A 22,773-nucleotide genomic window follows, 5' to 3' on the forward strand; every position below is an offset into this window, starting at 1 on the left:
AAAAGCTGGTGAATGAATTTGGTAAAGTGTGTGAAAGAAGAAAGCTGATGGTAAATGTGAATAAGAGCAAGGTTATTAGGTACAGTAGGGTTGAGGGACAAGATAATTGGAGGTAAGTTTCAGAGGAGAAAAACTGGAGGAAGTGAAGTGTTTTAGATATCTGGGAGTGGATTTGGCAGCAGGTGGAACCATGGAAGCGGAAGTGAATCATAGGGTGGGGCTGCGGGCGAAAGTTCTGGGAGCGTTGAAGAATGTGTGGAAGTCGAGAACTTTATATCGAAAAGCAGAAATGTGTATGTTTAAAGGAATTGTGGTTCCAACAATGTTATATGGTTGCGAGGCGTTGGCTATGGATACAGTTATGCGGAGAAGGGTGGACTTGCTGGAAATGAGATGTTTCAGGATAATATGTGGTGTGAGGTGGTTTGATCGAGTAAATAATAACAGGGTAAGAGAAATGTGTGGTAATAAAAAGAGTGTGGTTGAGGCAGTAGAAGAAGGTGTTTTTCGAAATGGTTTGGTCACATGGAGAGAATGAGTGAGGAAAGATTGACAAAGAGGATATATGTGTCAGAGGTGGGGGGAACGAGTAGGTGGAAATTGGAGGTGGAAAGATGGAGTAAAAAAAGATTTTGAGTGATCGGGGCCTGACTCTGCAGGAGGTTGAAAGGTGTGCAAGGAATAGAGTGAATTACCGGGAATATAGGAATAGAGTGATATACCGGCGTCGACGTCCTATCAGTGGATTGAACCAGGGCATGTGAAGATTCTGGGGTAAATCAAGGAAAGTTTTGTTGGGCCTGGATGTATTTTTAACTTTCTAAAATGGGAAAGAGAAGGTCTCACGCGGGGACTGCTCATCCTCCTCGAAGGCTCAGACTGGAGTGTCTAAATGTGTGTGGATGTAACCAAGATGTGAAAAAAGGAGAGATAGGTAGTATGTTTGAGGAAAGGAGCCTGGATGTTTTGGCTTTGAGTGAAACGAAGCTCAAGGGTAAAGGGGAAGAGTGGTTTGGGAATGTCTTGGGAGTAAAGTCAGGGGTTAGTGAGAGGACAAGAACAAGGGAGGGAATAGCAGTACTCCTGAAACAGGAGTTGTGGGAGTATGTGATAGAATTTAAGAAAGTAAATTCTCGATTAATATGGGTAAAACTGAAAGTTGATGGAGAGAGATGGGTGATTATTGATGCATATGCACCTGGGTATGAGAAAAAGATCATGAGAGGCAAGTGTTTTGGGAGCAGCTAAATGAGTGTGTTAGTGGTTTTGATGCACGAGACCGGGTTATAGTGATGGGTGATTTGAATGCAAAGGTGAGTAATGTTGCAGTTGAGGGAATAATTGGTATACATAGGGTGTTCAGTGTTGTAAATGGAAATGGTGAAGAGCTTCTAGATTTATGTGCTGAAAAAGGACTGGTGATTGGGAATACCTGGTTTAAAAAGCGAGATATACATAAGTATACGTATGCAAGTAGAAGAGATGACCAGAGAACGTTATTGGATTACGTGTTAAATGACAGGCGCGCGAAAGAGAGACTTTTGGATGTTAATGTGCTAAGAGGTGCAACTGGAGGGATGTCTGATCATTATCTTGTGGAGGCTAAGGTGAAGATTTGTATGGGTATTCAGGAAAGAAGAGCAAATGTTTGGGTGAAGAGGGTGGTGAGGGTAAGTGAGCTTGGGAAGGAGACTTGTGTGAGGAAGTACCAGGAGAGACTGAGTACAGAATGGAAGAAGGTGAGAACAATGGAAGTAAGGGGAGTGGGGGAGGAATAGGATGTATTTAGGGAATCAGTGATGGATTTCGCAAAAGATGCTTTTGGCATGAGAAGAGTTGGAGGTGGGTTGATTAGAAAGGGTAGTGAGTGGTTGGATGAAGAAGTAAGATTATTAGTGAAAGAAAAGAGAGAGGCATTTGGACGATTTTTGCAGGGAAAAAATGCAGTTGAGTGGGAGATGTATAAAAGAAAGAGACAGGAGGTCAAGAGAAAGATGCAAGAGGTGAAAAAGAGGGCAAATGAGAGTTGGGGTGAGAGAGTATCATTAAATTTTGGGGAGAATAAAAAGATGTTCTGGAAGGAGGTAAATAAAGTGCGTAAGACAAGGGAGCAAATGGGAACTTCAGTGAAGGGCGCAAATGGGGAGGTGATAGCAAATAGTGGTGATGTGAGAAGGAGATGGAGTGAGTATTTTGAAGGTTTGTTGAATGTGTTTGATGATAGAGTGGCAGATATAGGGTGTTTTGGTCGAGGTGGTGTGCAAAGTGAGAGGGTTAGGGAAAATGATTTGGTAAACAGAGAAGAGGTAGTATAAGCTTTGAGGAAGATGAAAGCCGGCAAGGCAGCAGGTATGGATGGTATTGCAGTGGAATTTATTAAAAAAGGGGGTGACTGTATTGTTGACTGGTTGGTAAGGTTATTTAATGTATGTATGACTCATGGTGAGATGCCTGAGGATTGTCGGAATGCGTGCATAGTGCCATTGTACAAAGGCAAAGGGGATAAGAGTGAGTGCTCAAATTACAGAGGTATAAGTTTGTTGAATATTCCTGGTAAAATATATGGGAGGGTATTGATTGAGAGGGTGAACGCATGTACAGAGCATCAGATTGGGGAAGAGCAGTGTGTTTTCAGAAGTGGTAGAGAATGTGTGGATCAGGTGTTTGCTTTGAAGAATGTATGTGAGAAATACTTAGAAAAACTAATGGATTTGTATGTAGCAGTTATGGATCTGGAGAAGGCATATGATAGAGTTGATAGAGATGCTCTGTGGAAGGTATTAAGAATATATGGTGTTCGAGGCAAGTTGTTAGAAGCAGTGAAAAGTTTTTATCGAGGATGTAAGGCATGTCTACGTGTAGGAAGAGAGGAAAGTGATTGGTTCTTAGTGAATGTAGGTTTGCGGCAGGGGTGTGTGTTGTTTCCATGGTTGTTTAATTTGTTTATGGATGGGGTTGTTAGGGAGGTGAATGGAAGAGTTATGGAAAGAGGGGCAAGTATGAAGTCTGTTGTGGATGAGAGAGCTTGGGAAGTGAGTCAGTTGTTGTTCTCTGATGATACAGCGCTGGTGGCTGATTCATATGAGAAACTGCAGAAGCTGGTGACTGAGTTTGGTAAAGTGTGTGAAAGAAGAAACTTAAGAGTAAATGTGAATAAGAGGAACGTTATTAGGTACAGTAGGGTTGAGGGTCAAGTCAATTGGGAGGTAAGTTTGAATGGAGAAAAACTTGAAGAAGAAAAGTGTTTTAGATATCTGGGATTGGATCTGGCAGCGGATGGAACCATGGAAGTGGAAGTGAATCATAGGGTGGGGGAGGGGGCGAAAATCCTGGGAGCCTTAAAGAATGTGTGGAAGTCGAGAACATTATCTCGGAAATCAAAAATGGGTATGTTTGAAGGAATAGTGGTTCCAACAATGTTGTATGGTTGCGAGGCGTGGGCTATGGATGGAGTTGTGCGCAGGAGGGTGGGTGTGCTGGAAATGAGATGTTTGAGGACAATATGTGGTGTGAGGTGGTTTGATCGAGTAAGTAAGGGTAAGAGAGATGTGTGGAAATAAAAGAGGCGTGGTTGAGAGAGCAGAAGAAGGTGTTTTCAAATGGTTTGGGCACATGGAGAGAATGAGTGAGGAAAGATTGACCAAGAGGATATATGTGTCGGAGGTGGAGGGAACGAGGTGAAGTGGGAGACCAAATTGGAGGTGGAAAGATGGAGTGAAAGAGATTTTGTGTGATCGGGGCCTGAATATGTAGAAGGGTGAAAGGAGGGCAAGGAATATAGTGAATTGGACCGATGTGGTATACGGCAGTTGACGTGTGAACGTGTGTGTGTATACATTTGTGTAATGGGGTGGGTTGGGCCATTAATTTAGTCTGTGTCCTTGCGCTACCTCGCAAACGCGGGAGACAGCGACAAAGCAAAATGAATAATAAAATGTATATATGTATATATACATATATATATATTTATATATATATATATATATATATATATATATATATATATATATATATATATATATATATATATATATATATATATATATATATATATATATATATATATATATATATATATATATATATATATATATATATATATATATATATATATATATATATATATATATATATATATATATATATATATATATATATATATATATATATACATATATATATATATACATATATATATACATATACATATATATATATATATATATATATATATATATATATATATATATATATATATATATATATATATATATATATATATATATATATACATATATATATATATATATATATATATCCTTGGGGATAGGGGAGAAAGAATACTTCCCACGCATTCCTTATGTGTCGTAGAAGGCGACTAAAGGGGACGGGAGTGAGGAGCCAAAAACCCTCCCCTCCTTCTATTTTAACTTCCTAAAAGGGGAAACAGAAGAAGGAGTCACGCGGGGAGTGCTCATTCTCCTTCTCGAAGGCTCAGATTGTGGTGTCTAAATGTGTGTGGATGTAACGAAGATGAAAAAAAGGAGAGATAGGTAGTATGTTTGAGGAAAGGAACCTGGATGTTTTGGCTGTGAGTGAAACGAAGCTCAAGGGTAAATAGGAAGAGTGGTTTGGGAATGTCTTGGGAGAAAAGTCAGGGGTTGGTGAGAGGGCAAGAGCAAGGGAAGGAGTAGCACTACTTCTGAAAGAGGAGTAGTGGGAGTATGTGATAAAGTGTAAGAAAGTAAATTCTAGATTGATATGGGTATAACTGAAAGTTGATGGAGAGAGATGGGTGATTATTGGTGCATATGCACCTGGGATTGAGAAGAAAGGTCATGGGAGGCAATTGTTTTGGGAGCAGTTGAATGAGTGTGTTAGTAATTTTGATGCACAAGACCGGGTTATAGTGATGGGTGATTTGAATGCAAAGGTGATTAATGTGGCAGTTGACGGAATAATTGGTATAACTGGGGTGTTCACTGTTGTAAATGGAAATGGTGAAGAGCTTGTAGATTTATGTGCTGAAAAAGGACTGGTGATTGGGAGAGATGGCCAGGGAGCGTTACTGGATTACGTGTAATTCATAGGCGCGCAAAAGAGAGACTTTTGGATGTTAATGTACTAAGAGGTGCAACTGGAGGGATGTCTCATCATTATCTTGTGGAGGCGAAGGTGAAGATTTGTATGTGTTTTCAGAAAAGAAGAGAGAATGTAGGGGTGAAGAGAGCGGTGAGAATAAGTGAGCTTGGGAAGGACACTTGTATGAGGAGGTACCAGGAGAGACTGAGTGCAGAATGGAAAAAGGTGAGAGCAAAGGAGGTAAGGGGAGTGGGGGAGGAATGGGATGTATTCAGGGAAGCATTGATAGCTTGCGCAAAAGATGCTTGTGGCATGAGAAGCGTGGGGGGTGGGTTGATTAGAAAGGGTTGTGTGTGGTGGGATGAAGAAGTAAGATTAATAGTGAAAGAGAGGAGAGAGGCATTTCGACGTTTTTTGCAGGGCAAAAATGCAAATGGCTGGGAGATGTATAAAGGAAAGAGGCAAGAGGTCAAGGAAAAGGTGCAAGAGGTGAAAAAGTGGGCAAATGAGAGTTTGTGTGAGAAAGTATCATTAAATTTTAGGGAGAATAAAAAGATGTTCTGGAAGGAGGTAAATAAAGTGCGTAAGACAAGAGAGCAAATGGGAACTTCAGTGAAGGGGAATAATATGGAGGTGATAACAAGTAGTGGTGATGTGAGGAGATGGAGTGAGTATTTTGAAGGTTTGTTGAATGCTTTTGATGATAGAGTGTCAGAGTTGGAGTGTTTTGGTCGAGGTGGTGTGCAAAGTGAGAGGGTTAGGGAAAATGATTTGGTAAAAATAGAAGAGGTAGTAAAAGCTTTACGGAAGATGAAAGCCGGCAAGACAACAGGTTTGGATGGTATTGCAGTGGAATTTATTAAAAAGGGATGTGATTGTATTGTTGACTCGTTGGTAAGGGTATCTAATGTATGTATGATTCATGGTGAGGTGCCTGAGGATTGGCGGAATGCTTGCATAGTGCCATTATACAAAGGCAAAGGGGATAAGAATGAGTGCTCAAATTACAGAGGTATAAGTTTGTTGAGTATCCCTAGTAAATCATATGGGAGGGTATTGATTGCGAGGGTGAAGGGATGTACAGAGCATCAGATTGGGGAAGAACAGTGTGGTTTCAGAAGTGGTAGAGGATGTGTGGATCAGGTGTTTGCTTTGAAGAATGTATGTGAGAAATACTTAGGAAAAAAATGGATTTGTATGTAGCATTTATGGATCTGGAGAAGGCATATGATAGAGTTGATAGAGATGCTCTGTGGAAGGTATTAAGAATATATGGTGTTCGAGGCAAGTTGTTAGAAGCAGTGAAAAGTTTTTATCGAGGAAGTAAGGCATGTGTACGTGTAGGAAGAGAGGAAAGTGATTGGTTCTCAGTGAATATAGGTTTGCGGCAGGAGTGTGTGATGTCTCCATGGTTGTTTAATTTGTTTATGGATGGGGTTGTCAGGGAGGTGAATGCAAGAGTTTTGGAAAGAGGGACAAGTATGCAGTCTGTTGTGGATGAGAGAGCTTGGGAAGTGAGTCAGTTGTTGTTCGCTGATGATACAGCGCTGGTGCCTAATTCATGTGGAAAACTGCAGAAGCTGGTGTCTGAGTTTAGTAAAGTCTGTGAAAGAAGAAAGTTACGAGTAAATGTGAATAAGAGGAAGGTTATTAGGTACAGTAGGGTTGAGGATCAAGTCAATTGGGAGGTAAGTTTCAATGGAGAAAAAGTAAAGGAAGTGGAGTGTTTTAGATATCTGGGAGTGGATCTTCAGCGGATGGAACCATGGAAGCGGAAGTGAATCATAGGGTGGGGGAGGGGGAGAAAATTCTGGGAGCCTTGAAGAATGTTTGGAAGTCGAGAGCATTATCTCGGAAAGCAAAAGTGGGTATGTTTGAAGGAATAGTGGTTCCAACAATGTTGTATGGTTGCGAGGCGTGGGCTATGGATAGAGTTGTGCGCAGCAGGGTGGATGTGCTGGAAATGAGATGTTTGAGGGCAATATGTGGTGTGAGGTGGTTTGATCGAGTAAGTAATGTAAGAGTAAGAGAGAGGTGTGGAAACAGAGGGAGTGTTGAGAGAGTTGAGAGAGCAGAAGTGGGTGTTTTGAAATGGTTTGGTCACATGAAGAGAATGAGTGAGGAAAGATTGACCAAGAGGATATATGTGTCAGAGGTGGAGGGAACGAGGAGAAGTGGTAGACCAAATTGGAGGTGGAAAGATAGAGTGAAGAATGTTTTGAGTGATCGGGGCCTGAACATACAGTAGGGTGAAAGGCGTGGAAGGAAGATAATGAATTGGAACAATGTGGTATACCGGGGTCGACGTGTTGTCAATGGATTGAAGCGTCTGGGGTAAACAATGGAAAGTTCTGTGGGGCATGGATGTGGAAAGGGAGCTGTGGTTTCGGTGCATTATTACATGACAGCTAGAGACTGAGTGTGAATGAATGAGGCCTTGGTTGTCTTTTCCTAGCGCTACTTCGCAAACATGAGAGGGGAGGCGGTTGTTATTCCATGCGCGGCGAGGTGGCGATGGAAATAAATAAAGCCAGACAGTATGAAATATGTACATGTGTATATATGTATATATCTGTGTGTGTATATGTATATGTGTACACTGAGATGTATAGGTATGTAAATTTGCGTGTGTGGACGTGTATGTATATACTTGTGTATGTGGGTGGGTTGGCCCATTCTTCCGTCTGTTTCCTTGCTCTACCTTGCTAACGCGGGAGAGAGCGACAAAGAAAAATAGATGAAAATATAAATAATATATATATATATATATATATATATATATATATATATATATATATATATATATATATATATATATATATATATATATATATATATATATATATATATATGAATATATATATGTTTATTTATTTATCTCTTTATATTTATTTATTTTCCTTTTTCGCTGTCTCCCGCATTTGCGAGGTAGCGCAAGGAAACAGACGAAAGAAAATGGCCCAATCCACCCCCATGCCCATGTATATACATACACGTCCAATCACGCATCTTAATGTACACATATATATGCACACTCAGACATATACATATGTAACACATGTACATGATTCATACTGTCTGTCTTTATTTATTTCCATCGCCACCCCGCCACACATGGAATAACATCCCCCCCCTCATGTGTGCGAGGTAGCGCTAGGAAAAGACAACAAAGGACCCATTCATTCATACTCAGTCTCCAGCTGTCACGTAATAATGCCCGAAACCACAGCTCCCCCTCCACATCCAGGCCTGCAGAACCTTCCGCGTCTCACCTCAGACGCTTCACATGCCCTGATTCAATCCACTGACAGAACATCCACCCCGGTATACCACATCGATCCAATTCACTCTATTTCTTTCCCGCCTTTCACCCTCCTGCATGTTCAGGGACCGATCACACAAAATCTTTTTCACTCCGTCTTTCCACCTCCAATTTGGTCTCCCACTTCTCTTTCCCGCCACCTCCGACACATATATCCTCTTGGTCAATCTTTCCTCACTCATTCTCTCCATGCGACCAAACCATTTCAAAACAATCTCTTCTGCTCTCTCAACCACGCTCTTTTTATTTCCACACATCTCTCTTACCCTTACATTACTTACTCGGTCAAACCACCTCACACCACATATTGTCCTCAAACATCTCATTTCTAGCACATCCACCCTCCTGCGCACAACTCTATCCATAGCCCACGCCTCGCAACCATACATCATTGTTGGAACCACTATTCCTTCAAACATAACCATTTTTCCTTTCCGAGATAACGTTCTCGACCTCCACACATTCTTCAAGGCTCCCAAGATTTTCGCCCCCTCCCCTCCCTATGATTCACTTCCGCTTCCATGGTTCCATCCGCTGCCAGATCCACTCCCAGATATCTAAAACACTTTACTTCCTCCAGTTTTTCTCCATTCAAACTTACCTCCCAATTGACATGACCCTCAACCCTACTGTACCTAATGTTTCTTGTACATTAACAAATTGCTGGGAAGATGTGCTGAAGTTGAAGCAAGATAAAGTTCAGTAATTTCAAAAGAATCAGTCTGTCTTGGCTGTCTTAATTTTTGATGCTTAACATTTGGTGAAGTAAGGCAGTTAGATCATATGTTTCAATTTAATGAATGTATTATCCTTATTTTCAGTAATTTAAGAATATTTTCAGGGTACACATGAATTGAGGTATATGATTGTGTATATGTATATATGTGTATATGTGTGTGTGTATATATATATATATATATATATATATATATATATATATATATATATATATATATATATATATATATATATATATATATATATATATATTGGAAAGGATCACAATTTTGCGCGTGATCAAGATATTCCTAAGAGTCCACGGGGAATGAACACGAAAAGTTCCCAAGTGCACTTTCGTGTAATGATCACATCATCAGGGGAGACACGAGAGAGAGATATAACAATCAGTTGATATCCATCGAAGAGACGAAGCTAGGATGCCAGTTGGTAAACATGTGATTGTCCAAAACATACAACGAGCGTTAATAACCTTATCATTTTACAAATCTTATCAACAATAAAGTTATCTAATTTGTACAGACCATCACTAATATTAAGATTATAATTCTTTGTGTATTTGATAACAAAAGATTCAATGATATTTCTCTTGGTAATAGAGTTAGAATTAACAACTGAGATGGCGTTACTCCAGTCAATACAATGATCATAGTTTTTAACATGATTAAACAAGGCATTTGATTCTTGTCCCGTTCTTATACTATATTTATGTTGCTTAAGTCGAACAGAAAGATCCTTACCAGTCTGACCAACATAAAATTTATCACAGTTTCCACAAGGAACTTTATAGATGGAACCAAGAGAATTTTCTGGTGAATTCCTGATTAAGATATTCTTTATAGTATTATTGTTGCTAAAGGCAACATTTACATTAAAGGATTTGAGCAACATGGGAAGCAAAGTGAAATTATTACTAAAAGGGAGAACTAAAAGATTCTTGGTGTCAGTGGGAGGTTTGGGCTCAACTCTATAAAATGATTTCTTTGCTAACTTAAGGGATTTATCAATGAAAGATTTAGGGTACTTTAACTTAGATCCAGTAGAATATATCTTATCAAACTCATCATCAATAAACTCTGAACTGCAAATACGTAATGCCCTTAGGAACGTAGATTGAAATGATGATGATACAACTCTCTCATGTTGAGATGGGTAATAATGGATATGTGAGCATACATCGGTGGGTTTTCTGTATATGCTAAACTTAAACTTGTTTCCTTGTCTATGGATCATGCAATCTAAAGATGGTAACATACCATTATTTTCATTTTCTACAGTAAATTTGATGGAAGGTACTAAATTGTTAAGTAAGGGAAGAAATATTTGTAAATTTTCATTTGTTGGCCAAACACCAAGAACATCATCTACATACCTAAACCAAATTGCATTAGAAGGTAAGATATCCTTTAGTAATTTTGCTTCAAAAAATTCCATATAAAGATTACTTAGTGCAGGTGAAAGAGGGTTACCCATTGCCTTACTTAATCTTTAAGCATAATAATCTCCATTAAATTGAAATACACAGTCTTTTATACATAATTTTATCAGTTCATTGAAATTAGACTTTGAAACAGGTAAATGAATATCATCCAAGACATCAAATAAATATTCTAAAAGGTCATCAACTGGAACTTTAATGAAAAGTGAGGAAACATCAAAGCTAACTAGTTTGAAATCAAAATTAATATTGATATTGTTTAGCTTGTTGACTAAATCTACATTGTTCATGATATTAGAATTTGATACCTTACCCACTAAAGGGCTTAATAAGGAAACTAACCATTTTGATAATTTATATGTGATGGAGCCTACTGAACTCACTATAGGTCTTGCCGGAAAATTTTGTTTATGTTTTTTGATAAGTCCATACATATATGGCAATGAGGGGGACAAAGATGACAAATTTTTTATAAGAGAAATGTTAATTTTCAACAACAACTTCATTTCTTTATTCAAGCGAAAATTAACTGCTTCTCATGGATTTTTACTAAGTTTAGAATATGTTGTGTTATCATTTAGAATATCATTCATTTAAGATAAATTATTACTTTTGTCTAAAATCACAACAGTGTTAGCCTTATTTGCTTTAGTAATATGTATATCCTTGTCTTTTTTTAAGGTGTTAATAGCTCTTATGAATTTTTTAGGACAATTAGCTTCCACTGGTTTGACAAACTGGCATACACTAAACCCTTGCAAATATTAATATCATCATTACTTAAATTACTGTATTTTTCTAAATTACAAAAAGACTTTGTGACATCAACACAGCTGGCTTCTCTGTTAGAGCACACAAAACTTAAACCATAGTCTAATGCACACAAGGAATCTTTATCTAGTTCTTTATTAGATAGGTTTACCACAAAAGATGGGTTTGTGTTCTTGGTCCAGTCGCTGTTTTCAATAAGACGGTCCAACTTACGATTTAGTGACACTTGTAGCCTATTGCGTTCTTTTCTTAATTCATCATAGCAATAGTCAAACATCCGGTTCTTCCATTGTGTCGGTACTGTCATTTGAAAGGCACGTTTCTTCTCTCTTGAAATACGAAAAGCCTCCTCCATTTCAAGTTTCTTTAATTCAATGTTTTCCTTTAAAATAATATTTTGAAGTTGGTCAAATGGTCGACCAGACAGCTGCAACAAACGTTGAGGTAGGACAGATCTTGGCATCACTTGTTCTTCAAGGCATTTCCTAAGGAATTCAAATCGCAACTTCAGTTGGTGAGCCTTGATTAGCGATTTGGAGAAAGCAGTAACGAAAGTCCAGGACTGCTTGTAGAGAAGTAATAGAATACCCGTGTGGAATCCATATTGGAAAGGATCACAATTTTGCGCGTAATCAAGATATTCCTATGAGTCAACGGTGAAAATGAAACACGAAACACGAAACACGAAAAGTTCCCAAGTGCACTTTCGTGTAATAATCACATCATCAGGGGAGACACAAGAGATAGATATAACAGTCAGTTGATATACATCGAAAAGACGAAGCTAGGACGCCAGTTGGTAAACATGTGATTGTCCAAAACATACAACGAGCGTTCATAAACTTATCATTTTACAAATCTTATCAACAATAAAGTTATCTAATTTGTACAGACCATCACTAATATTAAGATTATAATTCTTTGTGTATTCAATATTAGAAGATTCAATGATATTTCTCTTGGTAATAGAGTTAGAATTAACAACTGAGATGGCGTTACTCCAGTGAATACAATGATCATAGTTTTTAACATGATTAAACAAGGTATTTGATTCTTGTCCCGTTCTTATAATATATTTATGTTGTTTAAGTCTAACAGAAAGATCCTTACCAGTCTGACCAACATAGAATTAATCACAGTTTCCACAAGGAACTTTATAGATGGAACCAAGAGAATTTTCTGGTGAATTCCTGATTAAGATATTCTTTATAGTATTATTGTTGCTAAAGGCAACATGTATATTAAAGGATTTAAGCAACATGGGAAATAAAGTGAAATCATTATCAAAAGGGAGAACTAAAAGATTCTTAGTGTCAATGGGAGGTTTGAGCTCAACTCTATAAAATGATTTCTTTGCTAACTTAAGGGATTTATCAATGAAAGATCTTGGGTACTTTAACCTAGATCCAATAGAATATATCTTCTCAAACTCATCATCAATAAACTCTGGACTGCAAATACCGACACACTAAAAGAACCGGATGTTAGACTGTTGCTATGATAAATTAAGGAAAGAACGCAATAGGCTACAAGTTGGATCATCTTATTGAAAACAGCGACTGGACGAAGAACACAAACCCATCTTTTATGGTAAGCCTATCTAATAAACAACTAGATAAAGATTCCTTGTGTTCATTAGGCTATGGTTTAAGTTTTGTATGCTCTAACAGAGAAGCCAGCTGTGTTGATGTCACAAAGTCATTTTGTAATTTAGAAAAATACAGTAATTTAAGTAATAATGATATTAATATCTGTAAGGGTTTAGTGTATGCCAGTTTGTCAAAACCAGTGGAAGCTAATTGCCCTAAAAGATTCATAAGAGCTATTAACACCTTAAAAAAACACAAGGATATACATATTACTAAAGCAGAAAAGGCTAACACTGTTGTGATTTTAGACAAAAGTAACTATTTATTTTAAAATGAATGATCGTCTTAATGAGAACACAACATATTCTAAACTTAGTAAAAATCCCTTAGAAGAAGTTAATTCTCACTTCAATAAAGAAATGAAGTTGCTGTTGAAAGGTAACATTTCTCTTATCAAAAATTTGTCATCTTTATCCCCTTCATTGCCATATATGTATGGACTTATCAAAACACATAAACAAAATTTTCCAGCAAGACCTATATTGAGTTCAGTAGGCTCCATCACATATAAATTATCAAAATGGTTAGTTTCCTTATTAAGCCCTATAGTGCGTAAGGTATCGAATTCTAATATCATGAACAATGTAGATTTAGTCAGCAAACTAAACAATATCAATATTAATTTTGATTTCAAACTAGTTAGCTTTGATGTTTCCTCACGTTTCATTAAAGTTCCAATTGATGACCTTTTAGAATATTTATTTGATATCTTGGATGATATTCATTTACCTGTTTCAAAGTCTAATTTCAATAAACTGATAAGATTGTGTATAAAAGACTGTGTATTTGAATCTAATGCAAATTATTATGGTGAAAAATTTGGTACGGCAATGGGTAACCCTCTTTCACCTGTACTAAGTAATCTTTATATGGAATTTTTTGAAACAAAATTACTAAAGGATATCTTACCTTCTAATGCAATTTGGTTTAGGTAGGTAGATGATGTTCTTGGTGTTTGGCCAACAAATGAAAATATACAAATATTTCTCCCCTTACTTAACAATTTAGTACCTTCCATCAAATTTACTGTAGAAAATGAAAATAATGGTATGTTACCATTTTAAGATTGCATGAGTCATAGACAAGGAAACAAGTTTAAATTTAGCATATACAGAAAACCCATCAATTTATGCTCATATATCCATTATTACTCATCTCAACATGAGAGAGTTAAATCATCATCATTTCAATCTATGTTCCTAAGTGTATTACGTATTTGCAGTTCAGAGTTTATTGATGATAAGTTTGATAAGATATATTCTATTGGATCTAAGTTAAAGTACCCTAGATCTTTCATTGATAAATCCCCTAAGTTAGCAAAGAAATCATTTTATAGAGTTGAGCCCAAACCTCCCATTGACACCAAGAATCTTTTAGTTCTCCCTTTTAATAATTATTTCACTTTCCTTTCCATGTTGCTTAAATCATTTAATGTAAATGTTGCCCTTACCAACAATTATACTATAAAGAATATCTTAATCAGGGATTCACCAGAAAATTCTCTTGGTTCCATCTATAAAGTTCCTTGTGGAAACTGTGTTAAATTTTATGTTGGTCAGACTGGTAAGGATCTTTCTGTTCGACTTAAGCAACATAAATATAGTATAAGAACGGGACAAGAATCAAATGCCTTGTTTAATCATGTTAAAAACTATGATCATTGTATTGACTGGAGTAACGCCATCACAGTTGTTAATTATGACTCTATTACCAAGAGAAATATCATTGAATCTTCTAATATTAGATACACAGAGAATCATAATTTTAATATTAGTGATGGTTTGTACAAATTAGATAACTTTATTGTTGATAAGATTTGTAAAATGATAAGTTTATGAACGCTAGTTGTATGTTTTGGACAATCACATGTTTACAAAATGGCGTCCTAGCTTCGTCTCTTCAATGTATATCAACTGACTGTTATATCTGTCTCTTGTGTCTCCCCTGATGATGTGATTATTACACGAAAGTGCACTTAGGATCTTTCGTGTTTCATATTCCCCGTGGACTCATAGGAATATATATATATATATATATATATATATATATATATATATATATATATATATATATATATATATATATATATATATATATATATATATATATATATATATATATATATATATATATATATATATATATATATATATATATATATATATATATATATATATATATATATATATATATATATATATATATATATATATATATATATATATATATATATATATATATATATATATATATATATATATATATATATATATATATATATATATATATATATATATATATATATATATATATATATATATATATATATATATATATATATATATATATATATATATATATATATATATATATATATATATATATATATATATATATATATGGGCACATGGAGAGAATGAGTGAGGAAAGATTGACCAAGAGGATATATGTGTCGGAGGTTGAGGGAACGAGGAGAAGAGGGAGACCAAATTGGAGGTGGAAAGATGGAATGAAAAAGATTTTGTGTGATCGGGGCCTGAACATGCAGGAGGGTGAAAGGAGGGCAAGGAATAGAGTGAACTGGAGCGATGTGGTATACCGGGGTTGACGTACTGTCAGTGGATTGAATCAAGGTATGTGAAGCGTCTGGGGTAAACCATGGAAAGCTGTGTAGGTATGTATATTTGCGTGTGTGGACATATGTATATACATGTGTATGGGGGGGGATTGGGCCATTTCTATCGTCTGTTTCCTTGCGCTACCTCCCAAACGCGGGAGACAGCGACAAAGTATAATGAATAAAAAAAAAAATATGTTTATGGATGGGGTTGTTAGGGAGGTGAATGCAAGAGTTTTGGAAAGAGGGGCAAGTATGAAGTCTGTTGGGGAATGAGAGAGCTTGGGAAGTGAGTCAGTTGTTGTTCGCTGATGATACAGTGCTGGTGGCTGATTCATGTGAGAAACTGCAGAAGCTGGTGACTGAGTTTGGTAAAGTGTGTGAAATAAGAAAGTTAAGAGTAAATATGAATAAGAGCAAGGTTATCAGTTACAGTAGGGTTGAGGGTCAAGTCAATTGGGAGGTAAGTTTGAATGGAGAAAAACTGGAGGAAGTAAAGTGTTTTAGATATCTGGGAGTGGATCTGGCAGCGGATGGAACCATGGAAGCGGAAGTGGATCATAGGGTGGGGGAGGGGGCGAGAATCCTGGGAGCCTTGAAGAATGTGTGGAAGTTGAGAACATTATCTTGAAAAGCAAAAATGGGTATGTTTGAAGGAATAGTGGTTCCAACAATGTTGTATGATTGCAAGGCATGGGCTATGGATAGAGTTGTGTGCAGGAGGGTGGATGTGCTGGAAATGAGATGTTTGAGGACAATGTGTGGGTGAGGTGGTTTGATCGAGTAAGTAACGTAAGGGTAAGAGAGATGTGTGGAAATAAAAAGAGCGTGGTTGAGAGAGCAGAAGAGGGTGTTTTGAAATGGTTTGGGCACATGGAGAGAATGAGTGAGGAAAGATGGACCAAGAGGATATATATGTCGGAAGTGGAGGGAACGAGGAGAAGTGGGAGACCAAATTGGAGTTGAAAAGATGGAGTGAAAAAGATTTTGAGTGATCGGGGCCTGAACATGCAGGAGGGTGAAAGGAGGGCAAGGAATAGAGTGAATTGGATCGATGTGGTATACCGGGGTTGACGTGCTGTCAGTGGATTGAATCATGGCATGTGAAGCGTCTGGGGTAAACCATGGAAAGCTGTGTAGGTAAGTATATTTGAGTGTGTGGACATGTATGTATATACATATGTATGGGGGAGGGGGGGTTTGGCCATTTCTTTCATCTGTTTCCTTGCGCTACCTCGCAAACGCGGGAGCCAGCGACAAAGCAAAAAAAAAAAAAAAAAATATATATATATATATATATATATATATATATATATATATATATATATATATATTTCAGAAAAGAGGAGTGAATGTTGGGGGTGAAGAAGGTGGTGAGAGTAAGTGAGCTTGGGAAGGAGACCTGTGTGGGGAAGTACCAGGAGAGACTGTGTACAGAATGGAAAAAGGTGAGAACAATGGAAGTAAGGGGAGTGGGGGAGGAATGGGATGTATTTAGGGAATCAGTGATGGATTGCGCAAAAGATGCTTGTGGCATGAGAAGAGTGGGAGGTGGGCTGTTTAGAAAGGGTAGTGAGTGGTGGGATGAAGAAGTAAGAGTATTAGTGAAAGAGAAGAGAGAGGCATTTGGACGATTTTTGCAGGGAAAAAATGCAATTGAGTGGGAGAAGTATAAAAGAAAGAGACAGGAGGTCAAGAGAAAGGTGCAAGAGGTGAAAAAAAGGGCAAATGAGAGTTGGGGTGAGAGACTATCAGTAAATTTTAGGGAGAATAAAAAGATGTTCTGGAAGGAGGTAAATAGGGTGCGTAAGACAATGGAGCAAATGGGAACTTCAGTGAAGGGCGTAAATGGAAAGGTGATAACAAGTAGCGGTGATGTGAGAAGGAGATGGAATGAGTATTTTGAAGGTTTGTTGAATGTGTCTGATGACAGAGTGGCAGATATAGGGTGTTTTGGTCGAGGTGGTGTGCAAAGTGAGAGGGTTAGGGAAAATGATTTGGTAAACAGAGAAGAGGTAGTAAAAGCTTTGCGGAAGATGAAAGCCGGCAAGGCAGCAGGTTTGGATGGTATTGCAGTGGAATTTATTAAAAAAGGGGGTGACTGTATTGTTGACTGGTTGGTAAGGTTATTTAATGTATGTATGACTCATGGTGAGATGCCTGAGGATTGGCGGAATGCGTGCATAGTGCCATTGTACAAAGGCAAAGGGGATAAGAGTGAGTGCTCAAATTACAGAGGTATAAGTTTTTTTTTTTTTTTTTTTTTTTTTTTTTTTTTTTTTTTTAGAAAGGTTTGGTCAATTTTTTCCTTTAAAGAATGCGTAGCTTTAATTCTTCTGTGCCACGAAAAGTACCCGAGCATGATTCCAGAATAGTTTCCAGATGCAGAACAACATTACTTCTGAAAGAAACGATGCTGAAGATACTTCATAAAATCCTTGAAATGGAAACAAAGAGAATTAAGCAATGTTACCAACTATCCCCGTCCCGTTATGTGTACCCGAGATGTGCCTTTTGCAATAGATTACGGAAGCTAGAGACTATGATTCTCCTGTCTATGGCTCACTGGAACACATACAACAGGACGAGAGCAAACTTGGGGGCGTCAGTCAAGACGTGTACCAGCCACACTGTGAGGGGAAGGCAGCCGCTGCTTGCTCGCTCTGAAGCCCACTGATACTTCCGGACATCACGTGCTCCCGCCACTCGAACTGGGTTCACCCTCTGCATGAGAAGAACCTGGTGAACTTCCTGCGCATGGTCAACAGCTGCTACCCGACACAGAACAGTAGAACTGATATATCGTTCAGTGACGCGAACAGATGTATAGATGTGATACAATGTGGTGTTTGGTGAAGAAAAAGAAAGAAAATTGGTGGACAGTGAGTACTAAACAATATGGTGAAAATATTTCAACGACTGACAATATGACAATTTATTATACTGGGAAAAGATAGTGATTGTTGAACAATATGGTGGATATGGTGTTACATATAGTGACTGCTGAACAATGTGATAGATATAGTTCATTCATTTCAAGCTAAAAGTTTGTTTTCTAAACTGTTTCTTACTTTTTTCATATGTATATATATGTATGTGTGTGTGTGTGTGTGTGTGTGTGTGTGTATGTGCGTATGTATGTGTATGTGTGTATATGTGTATGTGTATATATATATTTATATTATCCCTGGGGATAGGGGTGAAAGAATACTTCCCACGTATTCCTCGCGTGTCGTAGAAAGCGACTAGAGGGGACGGGAGCGGGGGGCCGGAAATCCTCCCCTCCTTGTATTAACTTTCTAAAATGGGAAACAGAAGAAGGAGTCACGCGGGGAGTGTTCATCCTCCTCGAAGGCTCAGAGTGGGGTGCCTAAATGTGTGTGGATGTAACCAAGATGTGAAAAAAGGAGAGATAGGTAGTATGTTTGAGGAAAGGAACCTGGATGTTTTGGCTCTGAGTGAAACGAAGCTCAAGGGTAAAGGAGAAGAGTGGTTTGGGAATGTCTGGGGAGTAAAGTCAGGGGTTAGTGAGAGGACAAGAGCAAGGGAAGGAGTAGCAATACTCCTGAAACAGGAGTTGTGGGAGTATGTGATAGAATGTAAGAAAGTAAATTCTCGATTAATATGGGTAAAACTGAAAGTTGATGGAGAGAGGTGGGTGATTATTGGTGCATATGCACCTGGGCATGAGAAGAAGGATCATGAGAGGCAAGTGTTTTGGGAGCAGCTGAATGAGTGTGTTAGTGGTTTTGATGCACGAGACCGGGTTATAGTGATGGGTGATTTGAATGCAAAGGTGAGTAATGTGGCAGTTGAGGGAATAATTGGTATACATGGGGTGTTCAGTGTTGTCAATGGAAATGGTGAAGAGCTTGTAGATTTATGTGCTGAAAAAGGACTGATGATTGGGAATACCTGGTTTAAAAAGCGAGATATACATAAGTACACTTATGTAAGTAGGAGAGATGGCCAAAGAGCGTTATTGGATTACGTGTTAATTGACAGGCGTGCGAAAGAGAGACTTTTGGATGTTAATGTGCTGAGAGGTGCAACTGGAGGGATGTCTGATCATTATCTTGTGGAGGCTAAGGTGAAGATTTGTATGGGTTTTCAGAAAAGAAGAGTGAATGTTGGGGTGAAGAAGGTGGTGAGAGTAAGTGAGCTTGGGAAGGAGACCTGTGTGAGGAAGTACCAGGAGAGACTGTGTACAGAATGGAAAAAGGTGAGAACAATGGAAGTAAGGGGAGTGGGGGAGGAATGGGATGTATTTAGGGAGTCAGTGATGGATTGCGCAAAAGATGCTTGTGGCATGAGAAGAGTGGGAGGTGGGTTGATTAGAAAGGGTAGTGAGTGGTGGGATGAAGAAGTAAGAGTATTAGTGAAAGAGAAGAGAGAGGCATTTGGACGATTTTTGCAGGGAAAAAATGCAATTGAGTGGGAGATGTATAAAAGAAAGAGACAGGAGGTCAAGAGAAAGGTGCAAGAGGTGAAAAAAAGGGCAAATGAGAGTTGGGGTGAGAGAGTGTCATTAAATTTTAGGGAAAATAAAAAGATGTTCTGGAAGGAGGTAAATAAAGTGCGTAAGACAAGGGAGCAAATGGGAACTTTAGTGAAGGGCGCAAATGGGGAGGTGATAACAAGTAGTGGTGATGTGAGAAGGAGATGGAGTGAGTATTTTGAAGGTTTGTTGAATGTGTCTGATGATAGAGTGGCAGATATAGGGTGTTTTGGTCGAGGTGGTGTGCAAAGTGAGAGGGTTAGGGAAAACGATTTGGTAAACAGAGAAGAGGTAGTGAAAGCTTTGCGGAAGATGAAAGCCGGCAAGGCAGCAGGTTTGGATGGTATTGCAGTGGAATTTATTAAAAAAGGGGGTGACTGTATTGTTGACTGGTTGGTAAGGTTATTTAATGTATGTATGACTCATGGTGAGGTGCCTGAGGATTGGAGGAATGCGTGCATAGTGCCATTGTACAAAGGAAAAGGGGATAAGAGTGAGTGCTCAAATTACAGAGGTATAAGTTTGTTGAGTATTCCTGGTAAATTGTATGGGAGGGTATTGATTGAGAGGGTGAAGGCATGTACAGAGCATCAGATTGGGGAAGAGCAGTGTGGTTTCAGAAGTGGTAGAGGATGTGTGGATCAGGTGTTTGCTTTGAAGAATGTATGTGAGAAATACTTAGAAAAGCAAATGGATTTGTATGTAGCATTTATGGATCTGGAGAAGGCATATGATAGAGTTGATAGAGATGCTCTGTGGAAGGTATTAAGAATATATGGTGTGGGAGGCTTGTGGTTAGAAGCAGTGAAAAGTTTTTATCGAGGATGTAAGGCATGTGTACGTGTAGGAAGAGAGGAAAGTGATTGGTTCTCAGTGAATGTAGGTTTGCGGCAGGGGTGTGTGATGTCTCCATGGTTGTTTAATTTGTTTATGGATGGGGTTGTTAGGGAGGTAAAGGCAAGAGTTTTGGAAAGAGGGGCAAGTATGAAGTCTGTTGGGGATGAGAGAGCTTGGGAAGTGAGTCAGTTGTTGTTCGCTGATGATACAGCGCTGGTGGCTGATTCATGTGAGAAACTGCAGAAGCTGGTGACGGAGTTTGATAAAGTGTGTGGAAGAAGAAAGTTAAGAGTAAATGTGAATAAGAGCAAGGTTATTAGGTACAGTAGGGTTGAGGGTCAAGTCAATTGGGAGGTGAGTTTGAATGGAGAAAAACTGGAGGAAGTGAAGTGTTTTAGATATCTGGGAGTGGATCTGTCAGCGGATGGAACCATGGAAGCGGAAGTGGATCATAGGGTGGGGGAGGGGGCGAAAATTCTGGGAGCCTTGAAGAATGTGTGGAAGTCGAGAACATTATCTCGGAAAGCAAAAATGGGTATGTTTGAAGGAATAGTGGTTCCAACAATGTTGTATGGTTGCGAGGCGTGGGCTATGGATAGAGTTGTGCGCAGGAGGATGGATGTGCTGGAAATGAGATGTCTGAGGACAATGTGTGGTGTGAGGTGGTTTGATCGAGTAAGTAACGTAAGGGTGAGAGAGATGTGTGGAAATAAAAAGAGCGTGGTTGAGAGAGCAGTAGAGGGTGTTTTGAAATGGTTTGGGCACATGGAGAGAATGAGTGAGGAAAGGTTGACCAAGAGGATATATGTGTCGGAGGTGGAGGGAACGAGGAGAAGAGGGAGACCAAATTGGAGGTGGAAAGATGGAGTGAAAAAGATTTTGTGTGATCGGGGCCTGAACTTGCAGGAGGGTGAAAGGAGGGCAAGGAATAGAGTGAATTGGAGCAATGTGGTATACCGGGGTTGACGTGCTGTCAGTGGATTGAATCAAGACATGTGAAGCGTCTGGGGTAAACCATGGAAAGCTGTGTAGGTATGTATATTTGCGTGTGTGGACGTATGTATATACATGTGTATGGGGGGGGGTTGGGCCATTTCTTTCGTCTGTTTCCTTGCGCTACCTCGCAAACGCGGGAGACAGCGACAAAGTATAAAAAAAAAAAAAAAAAAAAAAAAAAAAAAGTTTGTTGAGTATTCCTGGTAAATTATATGGGAGGGTATTGATTGAGAGGGTGAAGGCATGTACAGAGTATCAGATTGGGGAAAAGCAGTGCGGTTTCAGAAGTGGTAGAGGATGTGTGGATCAGGTGTTTGCTTTGAAGAATGTATGTGAGAAATACTTAGAAAAGCAAATGGATTTGTATGTAGCATTTATGGATCTGGAGAAGGCATATGATAGAGTTGATAGAGATGCTCTGTGGAAGGTATTAAGAATATAAGGTGTGGGAGGCAAGTTGTTAGAAGCAGTGAAAAGTTTTTATCGAGGATGTAAGGCATGTGTACGTGTAGGAAGAGAGGAAAGTGATTGGTTCTCAGTGAATGTAGGTTTGCGGCAGGGATGTGTGATGTCTCCATGGTTGTTTAATTTGTTTATGGATGGGGTTGGAAGGGAGGTAAATGCAAGAGTCCTGGAAAGAGGGGCAAGTATGAAGTCTGTTGGGGATGAGAGAGCTTGGGAAGTGAGTCAGTTGTTGTTCGCTGATGATACAGCGCTGGTGGCTGATTCATGTGAGAAACTGCAGAAGCTGGTGACTGAGTTTGGTAAAGTGTGTGGAAGAAGAAAGTTGAGAGTAAATGTGAATGAGAGCAAGGTTATTAGGTA

General features: G+C 38.6%; 1 protein-coding gene across 1 annotated transcript in view; it reads left to right on the forward strand.

Moving 5' to 3' along the window:
- The window catches only part of LOC139753187 (glutamate receptor ionotropic, delta-1-like), a 245,364-nt gene extending 227,080 nt beyond the window's left edge, over window positions 1-18,284 (forward strand). The window contains exon 5 of the mRNA XM_071669385.1: window positions 18,141-18,284. Within this exon, the coding sequence (XP_071525486.1) occupies window positions 18,141-18,284 (144 nt within the window). The remainder of the gene's footprint in view (window positions 1-18,140) is intronic.
- Window positions 18,285-22,773: the final 4,489 nt, after the last annotated feature.

Source organism: Panulirus ornatus, chromosome 2, assembly GCF_036320965.1.
Source record: "Panulirus ornatus isolate Po-2019 chromosome 2, ASM3632096v1, whole genome shotgun sequence".
In the NCBI taxonomy this organism is placed as follows: domain Eukaryota; kingdom Metazoa; phylum Arthropoda; class Malacostraca; order Decapoda; family Palinuridae; genus Panulirus; species Panulirus ornatus.